The 22,252-nt window shown below is 56.8% G+C and overlaps 10 protein-coding genes across 10 annotated transcripts; 2 read left to right on the forward strand and 8 right to left on the reverse strand.

Annotated features, from left to right (window-relative positions):
- Positions 1-422: 422 nt before the first annotated feature.
- On the reverse strand, positions 423-1,190 carry B0I36DRAFT_369516 (uncharacterized protein; the record flags this gene model as incomplete). Its single annotated transcript, XM_046159789.1, has 1 exon — positions 423-1,190. One exon carries the CDS (start codon positions 1,188-1,190, stop codon positions 423-425), a length of 768 nt encoding a protein of 255 aa, XP_046005542.1.
- A 1,290-nt stretch (positions 1,191-2,480) lies between these two features.
- On the reverse strand, positions 2,481-4,796 carry B0I36DRAFT_398382 (amino acid permease; the record flags this gene model as incomplete). The annotated part of the gene is made up of 5 exons (XM_046161613.1): positions 2,481-3,355; positions 3,467-3,659; positions 3,762-3,886; positions 3,986-4,554; positions 4,621-4,796. The coding sequence occupies 5 exons, from the start codon at positions 4,794-4,796 to the stop codon at positions 2,877-2,879; spliced, it is 1,542 nt and encodes a 513-aa protein (XP_046005543.1). The 3' UTR covers positions 2,481-2,876.
- A 738-nt stretch (positions 4,797-5,534) lies between these two features.
- B0I36DRAFT_389432 (uncharacterized protein) lies at positions 5,535-6,744 on the reverse strand. The gene is made up of 3 exons (XM_046161331.1): positions 6,403-6,744; positions 6,119-6,326; positions 5,535-6,061 (listed from the first exon to the last, which is right to left on the reverse strand). The coding sequence occupies exons 1-3, from the start codon at positions 6,636-6,638 to the stop codon at positions 5,792-5,794; spliced, it is 714 nt and encodes a 237-aa protein (XP_046005544.1). The 5' UTR covers positions 6,639-6,744; the 3' UTR covers positions 5,535-5,791.
- A 362-nt stretch (positions 6,745-7,106) lies between these two features.
- On the reverse strand, positions 7,107-8,733 carry B0I36DRAFT_389433 (uncharacterized protein; the record flags this gene model as incomplete). The annotated part of the gene is made up of 5 exons (XM_046161332.1): positions 7,107-8,103; positions 8,226-8,293; positions 8,363-8,399; positions 8,466-8,561; positions 8,632-8,733. 5 exons carry the CDS (start codon positions 8,731-8,733, stop codon positions 7,198-7,200), a joined length of 1,209 nt encoding a protein of 402 aa, XP_046005545.1. The 3' UTR covers positions 7,107-7,197.
- A 2,196-nt stretch (positions 8,734-10,929) lies between these two features.
- Positions 10,930-12,852, reverse strand: B0I36DRAFT_389434 (GDSL-like Lipase/Acylhydrolase). The gene is made up of 2 exons (XM_046161333.1): positions 12,602-12,852; positions 10,930-12,539 (listed from the first exon to the last, which is right to left on the reverse strand). Exons 1-2 carry the CDS (start codon positions 12,770-12,772, stop codon positions 11,415-11,417), a joined length of 1,296 nt encoding a protein of 431 aa, XP_046005546.1. The 5' UTR covers positions 12,773-12,852; the 3' UTR covers positions 10,930-11,414.
- Positions 12,853-13,078: 226 nt separating this feature from the next.
- B0I36DRAFT_398393 (carboxypeptidase cpdS) lies at positions 13,079-15,005 on the reverse strand. The gene is made up of 3 exons (XM_046161614.1): positions 14,755-15,005; positions 14,389-14,690; positions 13,079-14,313 (listed from the first exon to the last, which is right to left on the reverse strand). Exons 1-3 carry the CDS (start codon positions 14,939-14,941, stop codon positions 13,252-13,254), a joined length of 1,551 nt encoding a protein of 516 aa, XP_046005547.1. The 5' UTR covers positions 14,942-15,005; the 3' UTR covers positions 13,079-13,251.
- An 887-nt stretch (positions 15,006-15,892) lies between these two features.
- Positions 15,893-16,334, forward strand: B0I36DRAFT_50516 (uncharacterized protein). Its single transcript, XM_046162977.1, has one exon. The coding sequence runs from the start codon at positions 16,043-16,045 to the stop codon at positions 16,298-16,300; it is 258 nt and encodes an 85-aa protein (XP_046005549.1). The 5' UTR covers positions 15,893-16,042; the 3' UTR covers positions 16,301-16,334.
- On the reverse strand, positions 15,893-16,904 carry B0I36DRAFT_338919 (uncharacterized protein). Its single transcript, XM_046155846.1, has one exon. It carries the CDS (start codon positions 16,815-16,817, stop codon positions 16,368-16,370), a length of 450 nt encoding a protein of 149 aa, XP_046005548.1. The 5' UTR covers positions 16,818-16,904; the 3' UTR covers positions 15,893-16,367.
- A 609-nt stretch (positions 16,905-17,513) lies between these two features.
- Positions 17,514-19,272, reverse strand: B0I36DRAFT_369522 (major facilitator superfamily domain-containing protein; the record flags this gene model as incomplete). The annotated part of the gene is made up of 5 exons (XM_046159790.1): positions 17,514-18,058; positions 18,123-18,504; positions 18,577-18,908; positions 18,980-19,042; positions 19,119-19,272. 5 exons carry the CDS (start codon positions 19,270-19,272, stop codon positions 17,514-17,516), a joined length of 1,476 nt encoding a protein of 491 aa, XP_046005550.1.
- A 642-nt stretch (positions 19,273-19,914) lies between these two features.
- Positions 19,915-21,364, forward strand: B0I36DRAFT_50524 (alpha/beta hydrolase fold-domain-containing protein). The gene is made up of 2 exons (XM_046162978.1): positions 19,915-20,614; positions 20,702-21,364. The coding sequence occupies exons 1-2, from the start codon at positions 20,098-20,100 to the stop codon at positions 21,193-21,195; spliced, it is 1,011 nt and encodes a 336-aa protein (XP_046005551.1). The 5' UTR covers positions 19,915-20,097; the 3' UTR covers positions 21,196-21,364.
- Positions 21,365-22,252: the final 888 nt, after the last annotated feature.

Raw genomic sequence — 22,252 nt, forward strand, 5'->3', positions numbered from 1 at the left:
TTGAATGACCGGTTGTTCACAAGCACTCCGCGGCGAACATCAGCATCACTTTGACGACTTAGTCACTCTCGTCTACAGGTGGTCCCTTTCCAGCTTAGCACGAGAGTCAAGACGGCGTTAGACTTGAGGAATAGCTCTATGGAAGGCGTTGCGGCTTTGTCAAGATGTCCTTGTATATTCTGTGGTCTTCTATGACTTCTGAAAAGTATGTACAAGACGGAAGCCATGGAACCAATCCTCCAAGAAAAGAAAGTCTATCGTTCTCCAAGCAAAGTCTGGCGAAAACATTCCCCTGTCAAGAAGTGAAAGTATGTACGAAAGCGAATGGAACGAGATTGTGCGTTGACAAATCTCTCTATCTCTAATTTTTCAATCATCACATGGCTCGTTGATGAAAGGACAACCCTCTCTAGCCAAGCAGCTTAAGCGTAGTAGGCGCGGCCGACCTTGGTGACGGTAGGCTCCTCGACCTCGGGCTCGACAGCACTAGCCTCGATGGCAGCCTGCTGGATGAAGTAGTCGCGGACGATGGTGGGGATGGCCGGGCCGGGAGCAGTTCCCTCGGGCTCCTGGGGAGGCGTGGGGGTGACATAGGTGATGTCCTCCTCGGCGACGGCACGGCTCCAGAACGAGCTCTCGGGCTGGCACAGGTCGAGCCACATGTCGCCGGTGTCGGCAGGGCACCACTTGGTGTTGGGGTCGTCCGGGTGCTGGTAGCTGTCGAGGCAGACCTTGCCGGCCTGGCACCGGATCTTGACGCAGGTGCCCTGGCCCTCGCCGTTGCCGGTCGGCGATACCTTGACGTTGTCGTTGAAGAAGGGAGTGCCGACGAGGCCGTTGCCCTTGCCGTCGAGGTCGCTGAGATCCCAGTACAGGCCGCCGTACTGGCCAGTTGCCATGGCGTACTCGTACTGGAGGATGCCGTTCACGCCCTCCTTGGAAATCTTGACGCTGACGCCGTTGCCGCTGGTGATCCAGTTGAAGGCGGTGGTGGCGCCACTCGAAATGGTCCACGGCTTGCTGCCGTCGCGGATGCATCTGCTGTCGGTGCCGTAGTCGCAGCCGCCGTTGTGCGAGAGGACAACAGTGACCTTGCTGCTGCAGTAGCTGTGGATCTTGAGGCTGCCAGCAGATGCGCCGGTGGCCATGGCGGCCAGGAGAGCGCCGAGAGCGAGCTTGGTAGAAGACATTGCTACTGTTGTTGTTGTTGTTGGATAAGGAGTGGCTGGTGACTTAAAGTCTAAATGAGGGAAGGAATGTGTGGATGCTGAAGAGGTGAGGCTCTGTGTGCTGATGAGAGGAGGAGTATTAATCGTTTTTCGGCGGAGGATCCAGACATTCTTATACTCTTCTTCATGATGTTGTTTCCGGGCTCTTGTTGTGCTGAATGGGTGGGAGCTCGACGTCCTACCAAGTTGTCTCTCGGAGGGCTTGACCGTCTCGTCTGAGGCCTGACGTGCTGGAGAGTGTGAAGCGATGTTACCTCGTCACGAAGACTAACCAAAGATGCAACCCTGTCACCCAAGATTATACAGATGTCTCGCGCTCCGCACCAATATCTCTCTTCACCTTGGTGGAATACCGGCCGTCACAGTCTACCCACTAGTTCAGATGTCAAGCTGTACCTGCGTTTCTGACGCATCACTCAGGGGTAATGCGACTCTGAGGCGAATCCGGTGCAACCTGTAGCCCCTGGGCCTCCAAGCCTGCAATCAAGGCCAATATGCTCAGCTCGCTTAGCGCATCTTCGATATGCAGGACCACAGCTGAAATTGCCCTGTTTCTGTTTCCCGCAGACGCCAGAGACTCATGACTGATGGCCGAAAAGGGACTCCGCCAAGGCCGCCTGGCCCGAACGAGGACGGGCGCTGACAGTCTTGTCGCCGAACAGGGGTTTGCCCCGGGGTCCAGGATGTAACGTGTGTGCACGCCGTTACCTTTTCCGCAATGTCGGAACCTGGCATAGCTGTGACAGCTGTACCTCCCCCTGGGACGACGTCATGCTCGATTGCGTTAAGCCTCGACTCGGCTCCGAAGTAGCGGTAGGGGGCCGCGGGGAACTATACGGGTGCCTCGTCCTTAGCTTTTACTGCAACGTGCCAGCTTGGGTCCGCCCAATACTCTGGTCCGGCGATATCGCCGACCTGAGCGCTGCAGACCAACCAAGTCTTGCCGTGCGCGAGAGTTAGTCAGGAGCCAATGATGAGTAACGACTCTTTCCACGGACATGCCGTGAGGCATTTCCTCCCAAGGAATCATTTATTGTCCCGGTCGAGCTGTGAGGTGATGAAATCGGGGGCAAGGTGAGAGGACTGCACCCACTCACCGATCCTTGCAAGCCACGTTCCTGTAAATGGACGCTTAGCCTATTCTGGACCCTTGCCAGCTTACGACGACGGCGTCGGTTACAGTCCTTGGGGAGCTCAACTGCCACCGAACACTTTCTGCTCATTCCGCTGGTACACGCCATCATACTGCTCCCGACTTCTGTGTCAAAATGCCATCAGCTCGCCTTGTGGCTTATACGACAAACCACGTTACTCATCCCTCAAGACAACCAAACATGCTGTATCGAGGTAGCCGTCAGACTCAAGCCACTCGGGATCTTTACCACTGCTGACGCGGCTACCTGGCGCTCACTCAGCACAACAGAGATCCCCAAATCGACACTTACATGCGTAAGACTCTGAATAATCTAGCACGTGTGGGAACTACGGATCGCTGGATCTGCCCTACCATCGCCAAGTCGGCTCCCTGGTCATTATTACCATACCAACAGAGTCGTGGCACGTTAACCTTGCAACCTACTGACCATCACCGGCTGCCTCCCATAACCAGCCTACAGGCTCAACGGCTCTTACCCGGGCTCATGCTCTTCAGCTTTCGCGCGCCCTCTCCAAGACGACCTTGGCAACACTCTGATTTGGCCCAGCCCAGTGCCTCCCCGCCCACACAACCCACGCGCCCACAGCACCCAAGATGACAGTCAAGAAGATCGGCCCGCAATAGTTCATCGACACCGCCGTGACCGGCACCGCGGTCGGAAAGGGCAGCCATACCATCACGTACAGCGTGTACACGAGCGCAAAGACGTTCAGGGGAGTGCCGAGCCTGCCTGTACTCCACGCGGACACCGGCATGCCCATGGTGAGCCGCGCGTGCAGAATGACGGAGAGGACAACGGCGTAGCTGAAGTATATCGCGAGGGAGGAGAGAGAAGTCACGGCGCCCAGCGCGACGTAAGTGTCTGCCCCGATGTTGAGTAGCGAGAGCAGCGTGACGATTGTGCAGGTCAGGAGAACAGCGCGCTGGGGCACGCGGGTCTTGCTGTCGACGTGGCCGAAGAGGCTTGGCACTGTTTTAAGGAACGGTGGTGTGTTAGTATTCAGGTTTGTCAGAAAGAGACGGAGATCGAAATAGGGAAGCAGTTCTTTGTCGTGTCTTGACTACAGGGGGGGAGACTCACAGCCACCGTCTCTGGCCCAGGCCCAAGTAATGCGCGTTGTGGAGGAGAACACTGACATGGCGCAGAAGAAGCCCGTTATCACGACGCCCGCGGCGATAACGGTGGCCACCGCTGGGGATCCAGTGGAAGTGACCACAAGATACACGAAAGGATTGGATGCATTCAACATGTCCTCCAGTGGCGGCATGGTGATCTGAGACAGTGTTCTGGTGTCAGCACTGATGGCATAAGATGATGGCTGCCACTTTCCCGTGCGGCGGGTGGTGGTAGGATACAGAAGCTGAAAGACACATACGATGTAGGTAATGACCATGAAAAGGCCTAAGACCTGATTGGCCACAATGGACCAGAACATGGCCCGTGGAGCAGAACGCGTTGCATCTTTGGCTTCTTCACCCATGTGCGTCACACTTTCGAATCCTGACTCAATTGCAGAGTGTCAGTATAAGGAGCAATCGAAAGCGGACCGCATGGCACCGGCAGTTGATAACCGCGAGAAGCCAGTGTGTGCAGACGTACCAATGAACATCCATACTTGAGTGAGCATCCCAACGTTCCAGGAGATGAAATTGTCCCAGCCCGCGACATTCGACGTTATGAGCATAAAGCTAGGGTCGTTTCGTGGGGACATTATCCACAGCACGACAACGGTGATGAAGAAGAAGCAGATGTTGAGAAGGCCGGCAGCGAGCTCGAACCAGGGCACCGCACGAAAGAACCACACGTTGACCGTGGTGAGGAAAAGCAGCGCTGCCATCACCATGAGCGTCGTATGCCAGCCGCCGTTCTCATAGTCCGGGTAATGGATCTGGATAGTGGCCTTGAGGACGACGGCAGAATTATTGAGGGAGGATGCCAGGCACGAGACGTAGCCCATCCAAGTCGCCCAGCCCTGCATCCACGTAAGGAACAGCTTGTACTTTGGAGTCGCAAAGTAGAAGGTCCAGTAGTATTGCGCGCCTGCCATTGGCAGGATCGAGGCGCATTCGGCAAGACAGGCGGCCTGTGCGAGGACTCCGATCGCGATCAAGATGAAGTTGAACAAGTATGCAGCCGGCCCGCCATTGACGAGGGCGAAGTACATGTTTCTGTGTCGCAAGAAACCCATCTGTCAGCAAGTAGTATCGCGGGGCAGGGTCAATTTCTCCACATACGTTCCCATGGCTTGCCATGTCACGAAATACATGAACGAGAAGCTGAAGAGCTGTGCCGGAGTAAACAGACGTCGCGTACGAGTCTGCTTTTCGACAGACTCCACTGGGCCGCGCAGATCTCGTGGAGGCGCGGCATCGGCAACCTGCACTGTCATCTCGAATTTTTCGCTGTCCATTATGCCCGACCAGAGAGGTGAATTCGCCCTCGAGCAGCGCTGAGGAGGCGCGGGCAAGTATTGTGGCAAATCCTAGGGAATCGTGGTCTGAGCTCCCTACAATATCTGGTGGGAAAGACCAAGGCGAGGATTCTGGGCAGCCTGAGCCTCTTATGCAGAAGACCGAGGCAGGTCCATGGTTGGGGATGGGCCAGAGGTACCTGCCACAGACCATTGCCAAGAAAGACGCAAAAAGACCGCGTAGCAACGCATAGATGCACCAGGATAGGTCATTCCAAACTGTAAGATGCTCAAGCAAATCGTTCCGCGGTCGAGGAACCTGCAGGCATGCCCAGAACCAACATGACAGGGTGACGGGTGGCAATACAACCTCAGGTAGCAATTGAGGACCCTATGGAATTCTCCCAGTTCGCACCATCTGCTGCGCATGAGAATCTCAGCGCAATCGCAGTAGTCATCGCCTGCCAGTGCCAAAAGAAAGCTTTCCCAGGCATAAGCTTTGTAAACAGGGACATGTTGGCCGTACGCGAAGGAAGTCGATGCAGAATGAGTGGCCGCTCTTTTCATGAGCTTGCCAGGGTAGCCTTGCCATCTCCAGGGTCTCGTTGCTCGCTGTCGAGCGGGAGTGCCGCGATTGGTGCTCATGGGCATATATATGGACCCATTGCAACACAGGGTCTCGCATCAGTCCATGTTGGCTGTGTCGTTTCACAGGTGGGTCAGTAATCAGGCATCGTCTAGTCGGCAGGCCTCATCTTGGATTTGTACCAAACCATGGCTGATGTGATCTGGCGAACATGTCCGAGTACTCTTATACAATGATAGATTGGTTCAAATCAATACGGCCGATTCTCATCGAGAAGTACGATCAATAACTTCAGACAGGAGACGAAATGAAAGACGATAATTCGCGTCTTGAAATACTTATCACTCGCGAAGGTCTGTTGCATTTTCCTTGCATTACCCAGCGCCCCCGCTCTCTCGGCCAGAACCCATTACTGTGGCAGGGATGAGATCAGCTTCAATATGTCATCAATCAGGAGCGACTCCTTGGAGAAACCCTTGACTGTCTGGTCAATCATAACCCTTGCCAACCCGTGCAACGGGACCACTGGCAATTTGCTGGCCTCCGCCCTGCGCTTCAGCTCCTCAGTCATAGGCTTGTCTTCGTCAACAATGAGCGCAGTCTTGATGAATCGGGGTTCAATCTCTGTGCGGTTCTGATGCTCCGCTGCAATTGCGATGATGCTGTTCTCAACCTCGCCCTGGCATCAATTATCAGCAGTGCGTCTTGCCACGTGTGCCTAGCGCTAGGAACGCACTTTCAACAGACCATGCTCGGGCAGGAAAGGAGGGGTCTTGGTCTGATCTCTCTCGGCTGCGATGCCGCTCATGTAGACGAAGCGAAAGGGCTGCGCGGGATGAGCCGCGATCATGGCGTTGAGGCCCGCGACGGTGCAGTCATGCGTGACTCTTCGCACCTCGTCCCACGTGTAGTTTTTCGACGCTGCCGGAGTGATGCCGACGGTCCTAAGGTATTGAAGCATACTCAGCAAGAAGACTCCCCATATGAGGATTGGGGGAGGCCAATCAGTGGCCTACGAACCAGATACAAGCACCCGCTCCGGCAAAGTGCGCTCGGACGTTGTCCGGGTAGTCGTCATAGTCCTTGATGAGGACGCTGACGAGTTTCGTGCGGTCGCTGGGCGTGTCCGTGCAGTCAGTTGCCACGACCTGGCTGCGAGAGAGGGCGACAACGGTGGTGATGCGAGGGTCCCGAAGGCTTGCGCGCAAGACAGCCGTGCCGACAAAGCCGGTGGCTCCAGTTATGATCAGCTTCATGGTTTTGATTTTCCTTGCTCTTGGTAGCTTATTGATAAAGAATTCTGGAGTAATTTGTGTGATCTTTGGGTGCGAGACATAAAGTTTGGAGACATGCAAAAAACCGAACTAATGCAGCAACAGAAGTTTTCCCTCGCACGGTGAGATCCTCTCACGTACAGGAGTAACTATGGCCGAGTATCTCCGCTACTAGCGAAATCAGTACATCATTCAGATTTGATAGGGTATTTCGGCGAAGGACTACGGATTTATCGTGAGTATGTAAGCCTTGTATTAAATTCAAGTACCACTTCAAGGATGGATACCCGTATAGGAAGTAAATAAATCCGATTAACTCCGCTACTCGCGATGGTGACACCTTGCTTGGCTTCGATAGGGGATATCGGCTATTTATCACGGATTTATCGCAAGGCACTGCGCCGTGTATTAGACTTCGGGGCCATTTCAAAGCAAGGGAGGCGCAGGGATCCGTGCAAAGATCATCATTGATTACAAACTGGCCATGCCTGGCGCTTCAGGACTGATTTGCACATGACTTCATGACTGGTCTCTCTGTAAATCATTTGCCGATGTGCTCCACCGTCGTGATAGTCTTACTGCCGACGGAGCGCAGCGGGTCAACCCGGTCCATCACATACTGATCCTGGTAATGCTGCTTCCGCTTGTTCATCATGACCTCGATCTCATCCATCTCCACAGTCGAGCTGCTCTCCTGGCGCAGGCGATACACGCTGCCGTCCCGCTCATCCCCACGCGCACCACTCAGCCCAGCCGCAAAGGCGGAGCCGTCGTCGTCGTCGTCGTCCACCCGCTGCGGCGGGTTCCGCGGGTTGTCCCTGGATTCGCTCGTGACCCGCACCTCGCGGATCACCATGATGTTGCCAATGTGCTTGGACAGCTGCGGCCAGAAGATGGGCACGCTGGCACACACGGCGGCGCAGTCGACCTCCATGAGCGCGAGCAGGATCCCTATCCCGGAGTACCACGTCGGGTCGAACACGGGCTTGGTGGCGACCTCGGTCTGGATGATGACGGCGAGCCGCCACGCCGCGAAGATGATGCAGATGCCGCCCAGGCTGAAGATGCCCAGCAGCCGCAGGCGCTGGATCCGGGTGGTGCCGGACTTCCAGAAGAGCCGCAGGGGGATGAACAGTAGCAGGAAGTCGAGCGACATGTTGATGCCAGTGTGGGACTCGTACGTCGCGACCAGCTCCGGGACGTGCATGGACGAGAAGCCGTAGCAGGTGTCGTCGAGCTGGAGGGACCAGTACTTGCTGGGCGTCGTGCAGGGGATCCACGACATGAGAGAGTATGCGAGCCCCCACAGCGCGGTGAAGACGGTGACGCAGATGGTGAAGCGATATATCGGCGTTCCGCGGTCGAACATGCGCAGGTATTGTAGCAGCAGGGCCAGCTTGACCAGTGCCGTGGAGGTCGTGTAGGCACCTGAGATTATGTAGAAGTTCTGGTAGGCAGCGCAAGAGGTGCGGCGTTAGTGAGACGTTCACGGCTTTGCACAAAATGTGCTGTTCTTTTCGGCTGCGGCAGTTGCCTGGTCCCTAACATCGTGGGGAGAAGGAGGCTCACCATGAGGAAGCCTTTCATTTCGTCAGGCTTGAGAAGCAGGAAGTGCTGTCCTAGGCCAGTACCCGTCGCTATGAATACAGGTCTGGTCAACAGGGTCTTCTTCACAACCCGAGAGGCGAGAGAACATTCTAATTTACCTCGAATCACAGCTATAGTGGCGGCAGTCGAGAGAAGCTAGTAGATAAGACGAACGATTAGCAAAACGGTAGAACAAGACGGCATTGGAACACCTATACTCACAGTATGAAGGAAAATGCACAGGTCGTCCCACCATGGCGAGCGAATAACGAAGAAGCGCGTGTAGAGTCGGCTCAGCACGCATACCCATGCAGTCACCTATCTCACATGGTTGAGATATCAGCTGGAAATTCTCTATGCACACATGGCGACCGGCCTGCATACGTACCAAGCACGCGACAGGCAGGCCAATCAACGTCGACTTCTCATTCGACCATGGCTTCGGCTCGTGCAGATTCGTGACCCCGACAAAGTCAAAAACCGTGGACATATTGCGTCTCTGTATCCGCAGCGAGAGGTCGTTGATGGTCGAAAGGAAGCTCGGGAGCTTTCATGCCCAGAGCAGAAGTCGAGGATAAGAAAGGGCCAGGGCGTGTCCTGCACTATCCCCACTGGCGATAATAGTTGGGAGCAGGATTCGGGTCGTCCACGAATAGTTGGAGAGGTTCGTCTCGATTCTCACGCCGTGGTCGGCATGTCTCGTGCAAGTCTGCCAAATCCGCCCAATGCAGATGTTGCGGTGCAGTGTGGTGGCATACGTAGTCCCATGCGGCCGGCTACTGATATAGCTTGTCGTATCCTTGAGACCAGCGAGTCTGGTAAGGCAGGCAGCAATCTCGCGAGAAGCGGATCAGCTGTCTCGAGAAGGATCAGGAGGAGCAGCTCTCAAGGCCGGCAAGTGTGGTTCAGGACGCAGGGCATCAGATATGTACACCCCGGCGCACCGCCGCCCTCGAGCTGATTTGCACCTTGTCGCGGACGTACGAGAACCAGGGGAGACTGCCCAGCGCCGGGCCATGATACCCCTCAGCCAAGTAGTCGGCTCCGCGACGAAGTGGGCGGAACCGCGCAGCTTGGCGCAAAACAGTCTGCCATCCCCTGTCCCGTGTGACAGGTTACGATGTAGCCTGGGTTCTGGCGCCGCCCAGCGCGTGTGCTATGCAGGGGTCAGCACGTCAGAGTGCCCACACACGCTTGAAAGCTCGACAGAGAACATGATATGTGACGATAGTGGGCGCGGCGTGGTAGCCGGCTCCCGTTAGTCCCAGCTAGCGAGCCAGTGGGCGGGTTCTCGGGCCTCAAGGATCGCTGAGGCCATAGCGCAGTGCTGGAGCTAGGCCCTCTTGCTGCGGAGCATGACTCTGTCCTTGTGTTCGCTGCGTCCTGAATTGGAAACGCACAGTAACTCTTATGGGGATGCAAGGGGAGTGGGGATGTTGTGTAGCGATGCAATTGCACTCTGTCGCAGTCAGCAGATCTTCCCGGGCGTACCAGGCGGAACCCAGATTAAATGCAGGTGTTTTCGGGGTCATAAACCCCCTCTCACCAATATCGCTATTATATGCTGTAGGCCCATGAAATGTAATTAATGCGGGAGAACAGGTTGATCTTGGTTGGTCCCTTGCAGCCACAGCTGCAGTTGACTCGTGCTCGCTGCTGTTAGCGTATCACTTGCAGCTGCCCCTGCCACATCCCGCTGCAATGCTTCCCCAGGGGAAGCCGCCCAGCGAATCAACGCGGTCACAGCTACGCCACGGCTGATTGCCAGTGCGCTAGAACAAAAAGGACAAGCTGTTCGTGGCCAGGGAGAGCAAAAGCAATTCTGAGCTCGCTCACATACTGCGTAGAAACAGGGGACGGCAGGCACAGTTTCCCTCACGGGACAGCTTGGACATCCATGCACGAGATGGAAATGCACGGAATTGTGTTCAAATATGCCCCGGCTTGTTTTCTCCGTAGCTCCTCTCCTGAGAGTGAAGGAAGCGTGGGATCGTCAGCAAGGGTCTTGACTTGGTCAACGTGCGGGCCTTGAAAACAGGACGCTCAGACATTTGTGTAAGAGCAAGAAGCCAATCACAAACGAGCTTCTCGACTCACATCGGATGCTAGGAGGAGATATGCCTGCCGCAGGGCAAGGATACTACAAAGATCCCCTCTGGACGGTTTTTCGGCCTTGAATGTTCAGCCTACGGCCATTACCAAGCAAGTCACAGACAGCCGCGCGCACGAGCCATGCAGGCCCGTCCCTAGTGCTGCAGCCAAGCACAGCGCCACTCCAGCATCTCGCGTGGCTTCAACAAGGACCAGGGCAAAAGTGGATAGCTTATGTCGATCCCACGAGGTCCGAGCATGTCGTGGGAGCTCCCTCGAGGAGAACAGTACATGGCGCTCGCCGACCAGTCCCACGCGTGCTGTCCACAGAGTGGAGGAAGAGCCCGATTCACGCGCGGGTAGGGAAAGGATGCTTCCGGGTTGAAGCTTAGTGGGGCCGCAACACCCTGTCCACTGAGCGAGTTGATGGGCACCGCCACGGATCTGCTCGCCGGAGGATTATAGTGTTGCTTGCAGGTCCGGGTGCCGGAGATGAGATGAATACATGATCTTGGGAGTCAGGAGAAGCGTGCAGACGACAAGCTCACGCGCATGTTCTGAGAACGACGGATCGGGCTGGAGAGTGAGCAGGGGGGATGGTAATCTTGGATGCATGCAGGTCGAGTCCAGTGTCGCAGATTGACGATTGTGGCTGCGACTAGTTCTGCTTGATAAATGGTACAGTGGATCTGTGGTAACTTTGCTCAAGTATTCCTTCCCGAGAGAAGTTCTCGGACGAGTCGATGAAACATGGCTACATCTCACAATTGCACTCGTGTCAGAATAGTTGTCAGTGTTCCTCTGATCATTCAAGACAACCAGGTGGCGACGCAATATGACGAGGTTCTTCCTCCCATGTCACGCGAAGGCAGGTTCATGACCCTGCCGTGGAGCAACTCTTCTTCGCCTGCCCCCAAATTCAAGAGTTGCCAGAGTGATGGAGGAGTCCGCAATCGGGTAACAGTAGCCCATCTTGAAACAATCCGAAACATGCGGCCTTTAGAAATGTAAGCCAGGAGGGCCATCGTCAGCGTTTCCCCCTGGTAACATTCATGACTAGCAGCTTGACAAAGATCGATACTACGGCCTGAACAGTCTCAGATCGACCGCCTCGCCCATGGCAACATAGCCAGCCGGGTTCAAGTGCAGGTGGTCCCCAACGTCGTACCTGACGTCCAGCTGATCTTGAGCATTCGGGTCCCGCACGACCTGGTCAAAGTCTACCACGCCATCAAACCGCCCGCTCTCCCGGATCCACTTGTTGACGCGCTGCCTCGTCTTCTCCCGCTCCGGATCACCGTACACCTGGCCCGGACCCGTGAATGGGGTGATCGTCGCGCCAAACACCTTGATCCCAAACCGCTGCAGGCGGGTAATCATCTGGTCGTACGCGGCAATCACGCGCGTGCCGGTCGCCTGCTGCGTTGCGGCATCCGTCGCGGCGGTGCCGATGTCGTTGACCCCCTCGAAGATGATGGCGTACTTGACGCCCGGCTGCGCGAGCACGTCGCGGTCGATACGCCCCAGGGCGTTGGGGCCCAGGCCGTCCTGCAGGATGCGGTTGCCGCCCGCGGCCTGGTTGAGCACGGCAATGTTGCGCGTCGCCGGGTCCTTTTGCATGCGGGACACCAGGATGTCGGGCCAGCGGTTGTTCTGGTTGGTCGTGCTGCCGCGGCCATCGGTGATGCTGTCGCCAACAATCGCCAGTGCCGATGCTCCCGGGACAGAGGCCTCGGCTTCCAGTCCAGACACAAAATACCAGTGGTCCGTGCGGGTGACGGTGTTTGAAGACGAGTTGACAAAGTCTGCGGTGGAGATCTGGTTGCCAAACGTGATGTACGAGGTTGTGCGGCTACCAGGGTGGGCGGTGATGGACTCGGACGGCTGGCCCCTGGCGAAGTAGAGCGACACGGTGACGATGGACTCGGCTTTGACGGGGAAGTCGATCGTATCGGACAGCACAAGAGCGCCGTTGGGGACCTCGTAGCCTGGCTGTCCTGAAAAGGACAGTGTCTTGAGGCTCTTGGTGTCAATGGCAGACGTGCCGGCCGAGCCGTTGGCAGGGAACGCGATCGAGGCCGCCGTTATGGGAAGAGACGAGCCCCCGAAGGCATTGGAGATCTGGAGGCGGAGCTTCGAAGCCGTCTGTGTCACCTTGAAAGTTTGTCTGAGGGTGGCATTGTAGAACTTGCTGCCACTATCGTTCTATACGACTCGGTCATTAGCTGCGAGCCTGCTGGGACAATTGTCTCGTCTGGAGGACTCACGAATGGAGCAGGCGGGAGGTTTGCAGGTTCGCAGAGTTGCGGCATCGTCGCAAAGATGGACACCCATCGTTTGCTGGGACCCCCTGCGCCGCTGGGATGGAGATCTTGAGCAGCAGCGAGGCATGTGAAAACGCCTAGCAAGAGGAGCAGGGTGCTGAATATAGGCGCCATGGTGCTGGTTGGTCCTCGACGTGACTCTACGTACACATGAAGCACTGGACACGCCCAGCTGCACGGACTGGACGATCGCCGCATTTATTTAAAGGAGTCCCAGGCGAGATCCATCGATCTCCCTATCCACCAACCACTGTTTTCCCGTCGCCCACAATTGCCGATGCCTCGTGCAGGAATTTGTGTGGAGCGCTTTGGGTCCCGAGATCGTGGGGTCCCCACGATCAAGGGGCGCTTTAGCCTAAATCTGCCGGATTGCTACCGCCGATCTCTCGGCACTTGATGTTCCTCTACTGAGAATGTGTTACTACAATCAGGCTAGAATCTCTGCGAGACCAGGGAACAGCCGCGTATACATCAATCAGGCATTTTCCACCAATCGGCCCTGCATCTCGCCTGGTACCCCCCCTTGCGCGCCCACATTCACTGGCATCTCTGCCTCCTCCTCATCGGATGATCTCGTTCCTGCATCTCCACCATCATTGCGTCAGCCGATCAATCCTCCCCAGCAGGAACTCGAGCTGCCGAAACGCCGCAGAGGGCGTGTTCTGGGGAGCCATGTGCCCAGCCCCCCACTGCTTCACCCACGTCAGACCACGCTCGCTATGTGTGATGCCCATCTCGCCATAGCCTGACAGGGGCTCCGCAACAAAAGTGAACCCGTCCTCGTAGGGCACGTAGAATTTGTCCTCCGGCTCTGACTGGAAGCCCTGCGCGCCGCCCCAGGTCATGTTCTGCACCACCAGCCGCGTGCCGATTTCTGGAATGACAAAGTCGAGCGCGCCGTTCACCAGCACGCTGCGCCGCGAGCGCTCAATCACGCGCGGGTACACCTCCCACGCAGACGGGGCGGACGTGTCCAGCTCGTCCAGTGGGCCGTCGCGGCACGACTTCCACTCCTGCAGTGGCGCGTTGATTGCTCGCTGCACTTCGGTCCGGTTGAACCAGGCGCCCCGGCTGTCGCCGCCGCCGGCGCTGGATATGACGTTGGACAAGTAAGGGCAGGCGGAGGTGATGCGATAGTAGTCGAAGCACGGCGAGACGTCCCACATTGCATATACAGCGTCGAACCAGAGGTTTTGGCATTCGTCTGTGGCCAACGGCACGGGAGGAAAGGGTCCCGGGGGCGGGTAGGCCAGGTATTTCTCCAGATACGCCCTGAAGCCGCACGACTCATACCGGGCGTGGAAGTCTGCCGCCACACTGTCGCTCAAGGTGAAGATGCCGGGCCACTGGTCCATGAACGGCACGGCTACGACCTGCCGCTCCACGGCCCCTTGGCCAATAGACGCCGCGTACAACAGGGTCCCCTGGACGTCGAAGTAGTCGGTGTCGTTGGCCGTGAACATGGCGTCCGCAATGTATGGCACGTAGTGGCCCGCGTAGCTCTCGCCCGTGATGTAGACTTTCTTGCCGTGCAGGTCGAACGTGTCAACCAAGTTCTTCCAGAAGGAGAGGAACTCTGCGGCCAGCTGCTCCTCGCTCGTGGCCGTGGGCACGCCCTGGGTGAAGCCTGTTCCGACGGGCTGTTCGATCCAGATCTATTCTCGTTTGGTGTCAATCATCTTGCTTGCAGGTCGTTGTTACACGGCAACAGGTAAGGGGCTAGTCCGTACCATGTTCGTCAACCTCGACCAACTCCAGGCATTCGGAATTGCCCGCTCGGTCCCTGGCAGCCATAAAAAGGGCCCGTTCTCCTGGAGCAATCCGAGCAGAGAACTGCAGTATGGCCCGCCGTTGAGCCATATCGTGATAGTGTCCTTGCCTGCCTCGTCGTCGGTCGGGAACAGCCAGAAGTACAGCTGGTCGCCGGTCCCGTTGGTGTAGCCACCGTTTCTAGCGATTGGCATCAAGCCGGCATAGGACTCGCCCACGTCAAAGTCGATATCGGGCAGCGCGCTGCCATCGACAATGTATTCTAGTGGGAGGTATCAAAGTCTTAGTCGCACTTTTGGAAAGAGCAAACAAGAATTCGGGCTTACTTGATGTTTTGTTGTTCTGAGGCATCAAGGTCTTCCCGCTCTCACTGCGGAGACTCGGGTTCACAATCGCGTTTGTCCATCTGTAAGACGGCGGCTCAGGCAAAGTACTGCCAAACTTTCTACCGTGGGCGCCTTTTGGAGCAGCCAGGCTGGCCAGCGTAGGCAGGAGCACTCCCGAGAGGCGCATTTTTGCGATTGACTGGTTTAACACAACGCACAGCACATGCAACGGTGTGAAATCTGGAAAGAAATCAGGCAGCAGACGCAGAGATGATGGCGGCGTCTCTGTACAGCCCTATATACCTTCCAAGAATAGGTCAATTTGAGATGAATCTACCAGACTTGAATGACTGGACAAGGAAGGTGGTCCAACGGCCCTGGCATACAGCAGATCCTTGCCGCCTGGACGTGCATTGTGTCAGCCCATTTGTAAAAGTGCACAATGCGGGGAACTAAGGTAGAGCATTGGTGTTCAAAGATAGTGGCAAGATTTTATCCAGTGTCAATAGCAGTAGGACAAAATCAGACCGGTGATTCGCTTGTGGATTGAGTCTGCCATGGCGTTGGAAGTCCTTATTTGTTGAGTGCGTAGCCCATGGACTACCCCAGTGGTTTGCCTCACGAGGTGATATGTGTGCCACCCTTGTCGGAGCAGAATTGTGACCAAGGTTAGGATATAAACACCTGCCCCATTCGCCAATGCATGCTGTCAGCACGGATGCACTTCGACTGCGATTGGGCAGGCATCATTGCGTGGTTCGTTAAGGCTGAGCTTCTCCAAGGTAAGCTTTTCCAAGGTTATCTGGAGCCTTATCTTACTGGCACGCTTTGCCAGGGGGCAATTGTGGCACAGTTTATACGAACGCGCCCGTCTGCCAACTTGTGGGACAATTTGAGTGGAATTGTCGAGCAGAGGGAAGCGGGATTCTGCACAGGGTACGGTCGAAGCTGCGCGACACCCGGATATATATCTGAGCAGTGCTGGAAGGTGAATACAGTTGACAGTAGTTCCGCGCGGGTCTTGAGACCAACGAAGAATGGAGCTTGGTTCTTTACATGCAATCAGGCGAAAGCAAGTTTCCTCAACCCATTTGATTACATGGAAGGGAGTCTTTTCCTAAATGAACCTGGGCCTTGCCGACGGATGAATATTGAAGAATCCTTGAGACGATGCACGAGCCTTTGAGGACGCTATACTTGGCGCGAGCCAGAAATCAGAAGACTTGAACTTAGTATGAGCATTAGGCCTGGTCCAATTTGATGCGAATTTGCATACACTGTGTCAATCATGTACGACTGTGGGACCAAGAATATCAGGAACTGTACTCGCTCTCCTGCATACAAGCTTAGTTCTGCCAAAGAAGCAACTTTGAGAATCGGCACGCCCAGCATTACGCGATTTTGCGCTTGTAGTCTCAGTCTAGAGATATCAGTGTCTTTCCAATGCTTCAAGCGATGTGTCGAAGCAAGGAGTCGTTGCATTTATTTGCTTTTCCCGTCTTGCCATGGTGAGAAGAGATCGTGCCGCTGTGTCAAGCCAGGGTGAACCTCCACAGTATCGTGGGCTGTGTTGGGCTGGAGTAGTGTCGCAGATTGTTCACCCAATGCTTTGTTTAGTCTTGAAGATTGTTCCCGTACTTCCACCAAGCAGGATCGTAATCGGAGCCATATTCTTTGTCGGATTTCGCGCATGTCACGATATTGGCCTTCCCTTTGAGAAATTTCCATAGCGCTCGACAATAGTCTAGCAGCGTGTTATGGAAAAGACCTGACATGAATATGTGCAATACACTGAATTGCGTGTTTTGCAATCGAAGCGCTAGAAATAAAAGGCAGTCTTTCCTGCATGCTGGACCAACACGTGGAACTAGTATCGTGATGTCCGATTGAGCGCCACTGCCGATATTCGGCTCCGCTACTACAATCGTCGAGAGGCACATAGCGTGCGTGGGCCCCTGGACTAGAACGAATACAGTAGCCAACCAAAGCACGCCACATCCGAAGCCTCCTCCTCCCCGTGCCCAGAAAAGCCGGGGTCGAAGACGAAAGGGGGAAAAGGACATATCCTGGGGAGAGAGAGGGGGGAGAGAGAGCGTGAGAAACCCATCGGCCCGGCCGCCGTTGTTTATGGGTTGCGTTTCCGACTTACGGCATAAGGTAACGTAACATGGGACCACCCACCCTATCGCCAAAGGACGACTCGCGCACGGTGCGGAGCCGCCGCTGGCTGGGCGGGTGGCGGGGACCGAGAAACCCTGATTGCCTATCTCGCGCGTGCTGACGATCACTATCACCCCACACTAGATAGTCGAGATATGCCACATTGGGTCACCGATGGAGCGATAAACCCAGCTGTAGTTAGAGGTGTGTCAGATTTCAAGGCGGACAGGAAGAGCGTGCAATGATAGTTACGAAAGAGCAACTGTTGCAATACGCGCAGTTTGACTTTGAGTCCCAGCTCTTGTGATTGGCGTGTCCTGGCAGGTCATAGCAACGCTAGTCGAAGGGGAATGTACTGATTTTGAATTTATTCGGTAGCTTCTATGCAGGTCTTTAGGGGTCCAGAAATCCAGGGATCCAGAGGCACAAGCGTGCCATCCATCTACACCCCTGCACAAGCATGTCTGCATGTCACGACACCCCCAGCCCCGTAGTCGTTCCAGGCCAAAAACCGAAGGTCTGCCATGCGATTCCGCCGTGAATGATGATACTAAGCTGGGCAAAAAGTTTGCGTGACTTCCCACGCACGCAAAAAGCCCTTACAAGAACCAGCGGAACTCGGGCACGCTCGGCCCGTCTCTGAGCCGCTGCGTCGGCACGTCCGCCGCGGTGGTCTTCTTGCCGCCGTCGCGCCTGTTCCTCCTCGCGTTGTCAAACACCATGAACCCGCCGAGCAGGCCCGCAATCAGGCAGCCGCAGGCGCCGAAGCACGCCGTCGTGATGAGCGCTGTCATGTACTTGGGCTTCTCTTTGTCCAGGAAGATGTTGCTCGCCACGAGGCCCATGATGTTGGCCATGGGCACGCCCACGCTGGTCAGGACGAGGCGGCGGCCCTCGTGGGCAATGTTGTTGTTGTACCAGGTCGACAGCAGGACCGAGGGGGCCGAGGTTCCCCAGACCATCATGAAGCACGCGTAGTACGCCAGCTGGATCTGGGCCTGCACGTCCTGGATCGCCGCGTAGATGATGAAGCCGATAAAGGTGAAGGCGAAGCCGAGCATGATGAAGGGGAACCGGATGCGCAGCAGATCGGAGCTGAAGGCGAGGATCAGAAGCATGGCGGCACCACCCACATTAGGGGCCACTGTTTAGGTTTCGCGGGTCAGCATTCGCCAGACACTATCGGGCGGAAAGGGCAATGCACGTACCAGTGTACAAGTTGGTCTTGATCGGGTCGTATCCCAGCCGCTGGACAATCTGCGGCAGGAACAGCGAGACACCCTGGAGCGGCACGCCGAGGCAGATCTCGATCAGCAGGAAGCCGTAGGTCGTCGGCTGCTTGAAGATCTGCAGCGAGTCCTTGAAGCTGAACTCCTCCTGGACCACGGACGACGAGTCGACCTGCATGCGGTGGAACGCGAGGGCCTTCTCCTCCTCGTTCAGGAACTTGGCCTCGGCGGCGCTGCGGGGCAGGTACCAGAACGCGAAGATGGAGAAGAGCACCGAGCACGAGCCCTCGATGATGAAGAGGTACCGCCAGACGAGGAGCGAGGACTTGATTTGGAACACGCCAAAGGAGAGCAAGCCACTCTGTTTAAAAGGTCAGCGAGTAGGTCCCCAAGGCCGGTCAACTTTTCCCTAAAGGTGACACCGGAGACTTACGAAAGCGTTGGCGATGTTGCTAGCTGCGTAAAACATTGCCAGGCGTCTGGCGAGCTCGCCGCGACGGTAAAAGGTCGTCAGGTAGTAGATGACGAGCGGGAAGAATCCGGACTCGGCCATGCCCAGGAAGAAGCGCAGGGCAAAGATACCACCGAAGTTGGTCGCACAGGCCGCCAGCAGAGTCATGGAGCCGAAAGTGAACATGAGAATCGGCAGGACGCGCGCTGGGCCGTACTTCTTGCCGAGGATGGCGACGGGCGGCGCGAAGAGGACGTAGGGGACGAAGAAGATGGACACGAGGAGGTTGTACTGTCCAGGCGCGAAGTGGAGGTCTGGCGCGCCTTGTCGTTAGCAGATGACGGGGAAACCGGCAGTCGCCATGATTGAAAATGGAGGAGCTTACCATTGCTGAGTCCGACCGTCTGGGCATTTCCCAAGTTGCCCTTGTCGAGCGCATTGAAGAGGTCTGCAGAACACAATGTAATGTGAGCGAGCGGTGTTCCGAAATGAGCTCCTGATTCTGACGAGAGAGAGAAGCGTACACATGACTGCCAGCACGGGCATGAGACGAACGTCGAACTTGCGGCATAGCTGGCGCTCGGCAATGTGGTCGACGACGCGCGCCGTCTCGGCTATCTCGGTGTCGACGGGGACATCGTTGATGCTGCCGGTCTCCTTGTCGTCCTTGGTGTCCATTGCTGCGTGATTTGGCGGTCGCTAGCAGTAGTGACGCTGTTCTGGCAGAGCCAAACAATATGTTGCAAGGTCGCTTGTCTGCCTTGAGGGGAGGGACCGGTGGGGAACGACGTGACACGACCACGGCAAGCGAGCATCGCGGTGGTTATGTACGTTGCTGATCCCTGGGCTGCATGGCTCGAGCGCCAACGAACTCCTGGAGGTGTGGCATGCGAGAGCCAGCGCCCGGGCAGGGGTCCTGTGAGATAGTGCGTCATCCTGTGTCCGACAAATACCTTGCAGTCATGATAAGTTACGAGTCGCGGGAACGTGGTGCTGTACTAATTAGTACCGGACCATAGATACCACCAGAGTTTCGGCGACTCCGCTTCCCAGGTCTGGGGTCGAGATAAGCCAGACCCATGGCGGTGGGTGGCACGCCGCAGATCCACCCCCGTGCGTGGTCGCCTGGCGGACACGGTGCCAAGTTCTGGGGAAAAAGACGGAATCCCGCCAGCGCCTCCAGACCAGGGGCGGGCACCCACAGAAACACAGACAAGGGATGGGCTCCCGGCCATGCCCGGTATGCCTAAAGCAGGCACCCGGAACGCGGATCCTGCCGGTATCGGGCGAGCAGACCCGGACTCTGGCACTGACGGCGGACACGGACAATGCAATGCCATGCCATTGATCGCCAACGTTGGACGACACGCGGGGAAATGAAACAGCTCTTTGAAGTTGACCAGTGCTGTTGTTCCTCTTGAAGTCATTCTCTATAGCCTCGCTCTAGCATCCAGCTGTCCTCCTCGACGACGACGACGACAACAACATTTCCCATCGCCCACCATGGCCAGCCCGCAACCGCCGTACCCTCTGCACCCCACGGCCGCCGCCCGCATCAACCCGGAATACGCGGCCTTCTACAACGCCCACATCATCGACAAGCAGCAGGTCCACCTCCAGCCCGTCGCCGCCTCGCGCACAAGCGGCACCCTCATCCCCGGCAGCGGGCCCCTACAGAAGGTCGCGTCGACAAAGGACTACACGTTCGCCCGGAAGGAGTCCGCGGGGCCGGACGTCGCAGTACGGTGCTTCACGCCCGAGGGAGACAGGCCGGAGAAGGGATGGCCGGTGTGCGTGTACTTTCACGGCGGCGGGTGGGTGCTCGGCACGATTGCCACGGAGAATGTGATTGCCTCGCATCTCTGCGCCAGGGGCAAGTGTGTGGTTGTCAGCGTGGACTACCGCCTCGCGCCCGAGGACCCGTTCCCGGCGGCTGTGGAGGATGCCTGGGAGGGCGTTCTCTGGACCATCGGGGAGGGAAAGGAGTTGCTGGGCCTCGATACATCCAAGATGGCAACTGGTGAGTGTGCACAGAATCCGATTATTCGAGTTATACTATACTGCACCAAACATTCAAGGCTGACCTGATAATTCTCCGAACAAATAGGCGGCTCCTCAGCCGGCGGTAACCTGGCCGCCATCATGACGCAGCGCGCCGCGGACCGCGGCTCTCCAAAGTTCTCGCTGCAGCTCCTCTCGGTGCCCGTCATGGACAACACGGCCGACACAACCAACAACGAGTCGTGGAACGAGAACCAGCACTCGCCGGCGCTGCCGGCGCCCAAGATGCTGTGGTACCGGAACCACTACCTGCCGAACAAGGAGGACTGGGCGCACCCGGAGGCCAGCCCGCTGTTCTGGAAGGGCGACTTTGGGAAGCTGCCGCCGGCGTGCTTCGTGGTGGGCGAGCTGGACGTGCTGAGGAGCGAGGGGGAGCAGTTTGCGGACAAGCTGAGGGAAAAGGGCGTCAAGGTCGAGTTGAACCTGATGAAGGGCCAGCCGCATCCGTTTATCGCGATGGACGGGGTGCTCGAGGACGGGGCGCGGGCGATTACGCTGTTCTGCGACGCGCTCTACAAGACAATGTACGAGACGTGGTAGGAAGGACAGGTCCCGAACGATGTGAGCCAGATACCCAAGCTTGGGTCGGCCAGGCAGCCGACAACGTAGTGGCGGCCACGTGTAATCAGACCTCGCTCGACGCCACCGCACTTGATAAAGAAGCTTGGTCCAGCCTCTCAACATTACCAAAGCCGTGGTGGCCGATTTTTGGATCTGGGAAGTGTGCCTCAGGTTGGATGCAGGCAGGTGTGAGGGAAGCGTGATGGGGGCGTGATGGACGTCGAGGAGCGGGAGGGGCCCACCACTTGTGGGTCGGGTTGTGACTGCCGCTTTAGACGACCAGTGCGCGTGCCTTCCGCCTCATGTCAGTGCAGTGATGAGAGAGATGGCGAACACCTCGACTTCTCGCGTCGTGTTTCCCGTTCTTTTCGATAGCACAATCAAGGAGCACAATCAGAAAGCCCACCATGACGGACGTCAGTGTCAACTTCGACGGCCAGCTCGTTGTCACTGCCATGATGCCCCCTGCCTATGTCCCGCCGCCCGAGCCGATACCGCGCGAATGCCGTCAGTCCATCTCCACCTGCGCAGCACCGGTCCCGCCTCTGCTCGGTCACTGACTGACTGCTTGCTCTCTAGAGTTTGAATATCTATTCTACGGAGAGAATCAGCCCTCCGGTACGCACGCGTTGTCTGTTCCTCGTCCATCCATGGCTTCGGGACTGACATGATGAACTCCAGACGTTCAAGCCGCCCCTCCTTCGCCCGTCAAGCCCTAGAGCGCGCTGGACGAGCAGAGGATGATAAAGGCCCTGCCGAACACCCCCGAGAACGCCGTGAGTCCACAATGATCAATCCCTGATGCTGTCCAAACGCTGATTGCTGACTAATTTCACACAGGTCAGGAAAGGCTGGACCCTCAACGGCGTCCCCGTCAAGGTCGCCTGCGACTACTGTGGCTGGATGAGTATCTCCTCGGGTCATCCCGACAAGCTGCTCGGCGACCACCTCAACAATGGTGGCTGCGCGGCCTTGGTACGCCACCCGAAATGATAAGAAGCTTGCGCGCTTTATTACAACAAAACACCCTTTTTGG

The sequence above is a fragment of the Microdochium trichocladiopsis genome (genome assembly GCF_020744255.1).
Source record: "Microdochium trichocladiopsis strain MPI-CAGE-CH-0230 chromosome Unknown B0I36scaffold_13, whole genome shotgun sequence".
NCBI lineage: Eukaryota > Fungi > Ascomycota > Sordariomycetes > Xylariales > Microdochiaceae > Microdochium > Microdochium trichocladiopsis.

Bases quoted from the DNA above. Each gene is read 5' to 3' on its own strand.
- B0I36DRAFT_338919 (XM_046155846.1), bottom strand. From the start codon at position 16,817: ATGTCCTTTTCCCCCTTTCGTCTTCGACCCCGGCTTTTCTGGGCACGG.
- B0I36DRAFT_389434 (XM_046161333.1), bottom strand. From the start codon at position 12,772: ATGGCGCCTATATTCAGCACCCTGCTCCTCTTGCTAGGCGTTTTCACA. The intron at 12,540-12,601 runs GTGAGTCCTCCA...CGAGTCGTATAG, and splicing joins ACCTCCCGCCTGCTCCATTC to AACGATAGTGGCAGCAAGTT.
- B0I36DRAFT_50524 (XM_046162978.1), top strand. From the start codon at position 20,098: ATGGCCAGCCCGCAACCGCCGTACCCTCTGCACCCCACGGCCGCCGCC. The intron at 20,615-20,701 runs GTGAGTGTGCAC...CCGAACAAATAG, and splicing joins TACATCCAAGATGGCAACTG to GCGGCTCCTCAGCCGGCGGT.
- B0I36DRAFT_398393 (XM_046161614.1), bottom strand. From the start codon at position 14,941: ATGCGCCTCTCGGGAGTGCTCCTGCCTACGCTGGCCAGCCTGGCTGCT. The intron at 14,691-14,754 runs GTAAGCCCGAAT...ACCTCCCACTAG, and splicing joins TCAGAACAACAAAACATCAA to AATACATTGTCGATGGCAGC. The intron at 14,314-14,388 runs GTACGGACTAGC...AAACGAGAATAG, and splicing joins GGTCGAGGTTGACGAACATG to ATCTGGATCGAACAGCCCGT.
- B0I36DRAFT_50516 (XM_046162977.1), top strand. From the start codon at position 16,043: ATGTACGACTGTGGGACCAAGAATATCAGGAACTGTACTCGCTCTCCT.
- B0I36DRAFT_389432 (XM_046161331.1), bottom strand. From the start codon at position 6,638: ATGAAGCTGATCATAACTGGAGCCACCGGCTTTGTCGGCACGGCTGTC. The intron at 6,327-6,402 runs GTTCGTAGGCCA...TCAATACCTTAG, and splicing joins GGAGCGGGTGCTTGTATCTG to GACCGTCGGCATCACTCCGG. The intron at 6,062-6,118 runs GTGCGTTCCTAG...AATTGATGCCAG, and splicing joins CCGAGCATGGTCTGTTGAAA to GGCGAGGTTGAGAACAGCAT.